Genomic DNA, 3,183 nt, shown 5'->3' with positions numbered 1-3,183 from the left:
CTGGGAACAACTATGCGAGTTATGGGCCTTTATTACAAGATGGACATTCTAGATAGCTTGCACATTACGGGATGTTGATTTTCTTTGATTATAATTCCTATTTACTTAAGGTTTATCCTTCAATAGCAAGTAGCAACGGATGGGTACTTAGTGTAAAAAAAATAGTGTGTGGACATTTAGGCTATTGAATAATTAGAGTTGCCCTTTAAGTTTTACTCTATATTTGTACGCATAACTTATCAAACAAAACATTACGATACTTAAGTAGAAAATCAGTGGATAGTAGCCGTTGGGAGTTATGACCTTCCGGTTCATGCTATATACCCAAGCAATTTTCCATGTGATCGCCATTTAATATTACCCAATTAGATTCCTTAGCAGTACATTAGTAATAACCAAACGATTCAATATATAATTTAAGTAGGAATTAAATCAATGAAACGAATACATGTGAGCTGCTAAGACCAGCGCTATATATACAGTGTGCAGTTTCCAGCATACTGCATATATACAAGAAAAAGGAAAAAAATACACAAGGGAAGAAAATAGTAGAATTTCACCATGGAAACCAAGAATATTGCAGCTCTCGTCTTCCTCATCGCTGCCCTTCTTTGCCACCTGCGCACAGGTTCGTCTCCATCCCATATGCATAGTAGTCACTGCTATATTGATCCATCGAGATCAATCATACTTAACCTCTTGATCTACTGTGCAGGTTACGCCCAGCGATCCTGCGGAAAGTCGGACATCACGATCGCGGTGCGCAAGACGGGGATGGTGGTGGGCAGGCAGCCGGAGTACGAGGCGACGATCGGGACGTCGTGCTCGTGCCCGATGAAGGACGTGCGCGTGTGGTGCGGTGGCCTGGAGGACAGCGCAGTGCCGCTGGACGGCGGCAAGGTGGAGGTGGACGAGGGGGTGTGCGTCCTCAAGCAGCCTGTCGTGAGGGGCTCGCCGCTCGTCTTGAGGTACTCATCGGTGGTGCCGGTGAACTTCAGGGTGTTCAACGCGGCCCCTTACTGCTAAGCGAGCGCGTGTGTGCTTCAAGCATTAACCAGGTGCCATGGAAAAGTTGTGGTATCCCTCGCAAATAAAGCAGCACTCAGTATCCTTTTTTTTGTGGCAGTAATAGTATGCGTACCAAGTCATTTACTCAATTTGAGTGGTTTTGTTGTGTGGGTGCGTGGTCGCAATTTTTTCAAATTAGTTTGTGTGCATCTGGATTAAAAAAAATCCCCTCTCCAACATCTAGAATGGCATGAGAGGAACTTTCTTCACCTTAAGCGTCGCCGCCACTGCCATTGAGTTTAATGCCGGCGGCACCGCCAATAAAACGCTCCCACCTCCGCCGACGCCTTGCCACCGTCGTTATCCCGCGCCTCCTCCCCTCATAGGTGGAAGAGGATCCCTCGTTGGAATCCTCGGCCTCGAATCATGATGTCAATAGCATTTAAATTCGTAGGTAACTTTTTTTTAAAAAAAACTTTCAATCTATTCATCTACAACCATGGCAGTACAACGAATAATAGGAATAAAAAAATTACATAGGTAACTGACTCGACACATTTCAGAATAAGTTCCATAAATGGATCGCAGGAACCCCTTTTCAGCATTATGACACGATAGAAACTTCACTCAACTATGTCATAAGTCTACTCATGTCAAGCTTCAAGGTTGCGTAATGTTCCCTTCCAGTTCCGGGATTTTTTGCGTAAAGGACTACCTACGCCAATGAAATCTCAGAAAAGACCACACCCCAAAACAATCTATAGAATTACGCAACCTTGTGCCAATGAAATCTCAGAAAAGACCACACCCCAAAACAATCGATAGAAAAGACCACACCCCAAGGCGGCAAGCGAATGATCCCTTCCAGTTCTCCATTTATCAAGAAGTCAGACAATCCATATGCCAATAAGGTGTTATATTAGATGAGCCTGAGGCCGAGGATATCCTTGAAGAAGTTGAAGTTGACCTCCCTACCGAATCAGAGGAAGTAGCATACAGAAACATAAGAAGGGCATACCTTGTGGCCAGTCAGGTGCCGGAACTAGGACGGGCGACTAATACTAAGCCTCCCTCTCGCATCGCCTCCCACGCGGGCGGCTTGGGAGGGCTCAGCCGCCGCCGCCGCCTAGTAACCCTCTAGCGCCCTTCTTCCCTTCTACCGCTGTCGATGGTCGGTGCCGGGCAAAGCCTGTGCGTGCGACGGCGGCGGCGGAGGGCCTCTCCTCCCTCTCCCGGATCCACGGCGGTGCGGACGTCCTGATCCACGGGGTGCGGCCTTACCGACGGTGTGGCGGATCCCGGAGGCGACGGGCTCGTGGTGGTGCACAGGCGTCCACATCCATGGGTTTGGGACTCCCGACAGCGTGCGGGCTCCCGGCGGCGGCGGGATCGGTCGATGGTGGGCATGGGCGATGGCGTCGGCCGCGTGGTGCCGAATCTCGTCGCTCGTGGCGGATCTCGCCACTCCGGCCATCATGGAGGAACTTGGACCTAGGGCGGCGGCCCCGTTAGGCATAGCGACGGTGCCCTTGGCTGGCGACGTACGCGGGGGTGGATGGGCGGCGTCTTGACCACGTGGGTGATGAGGTGCCGGTGGATCTCCTCCGCGCTGCAGGCTCTCTCCCGCTGCACTTGCTAGCTTACGATCGCGGTCGTCGGCCTTGGTGCATTCGCGGGGGTTGGTAGAGGTGCCATGGGACCGAAGAAAACTCTGGATGACTCGTTCATCCCGACAGTGGCGATGACCAGGATCGCCGTTCTCCTCCTTGCAGGCGCCGTCGAGGTTCCTGCCCTCCACCCCGCCCCCAATGCCCGGGTGAAAACCCAAAATCTTCTTAGATTGGGTGGCGGCAGCACTGCGTGTGTCGTACCCTTCTTGGAGGCGCCGCCTGGGACGTTTGGGTGCTCGGTTAGAGGAACTGCAGGCAGAGGGGATGGGACCAATGGTAATAGGTGGTGTTTGCGACGGAGGAGCGGCGTGGCATCTGGCACGTCGACAACGGCGGGTCTCAGCGGCATGGAGCAGCAGGGTCTCGCCGGTGGGCATGTGATGATGGACGAGCTTAGGATGGTGGCGTTGTCTGGCATCATGGTGGCGCCGACGACAGTTAGACCGGGCAAGGTAGATGCAGCAGTACAAGACTGAAGATAAATTGGTGACAGGCAGTGGCGGAG

The 3,183-nt window shown here is 52.0% G+C and overlaps 1 protein-coding gene across 1 annotated transcript; it reads left to right on the top strand.

Moving 5' to 3' along the window:
- The first annotated feature begins 516 nt into the window (after window positions 1-516).
- LOC119328644 lies at window positions 517-1,151 on the top strand. The gene is made up of 2 exons (XM_037601620.1): window positions 517-628; window positions 716-1,151. Exons 1-2 carry the CDS (start codon window positions 562-564, stop codon window positions 1,024-1,026), a joined length of 378 nt encoding a protein of 125 aa, XP_037457517.1. The 5' UTR covers window positions 517-561; the 3' UTR covers window positions 1,027-1,151.
- The last annotated feature ends 2,032 nt before the right edge of the window (window positions 1,152-3,183 follow it).

The sequence above is a fragment of the Triticum dicoccoides genome, chromosome 7A, assembly GCF_002162155.2.
Source record: "Triticum dicoccoides isolate Atlit2015 ecotype Zavitan chromosome 7A, WEW_v2.0, whole genome shotgun sequence".
Lineage (NCBI taxonomy): Eukaryota > Viridiplantae > Streptophyta > Magnoliopsida > Poales > Poaceae > Triticum > Triticum dicoccoides.
This window is presented reverse-complemented; position numbering and strand designations above follow the sequence as displayed.

Coding starts and splice junctions, on each gene's coding strand:
- LOC119328644 (XM_037601620.1), top strand. CDS start 562: ATGGAAACCAAGAATATTGCAGCTCTCGTCTTCCTCATCGCTGCCCTT. Junction 629..715: donor TCTTTGCCACCTGCGCACAG/GTTCGTCTCCAT, acceptor TCTACTGTGCAG/GTTACGCCCAGCGATCCTGC.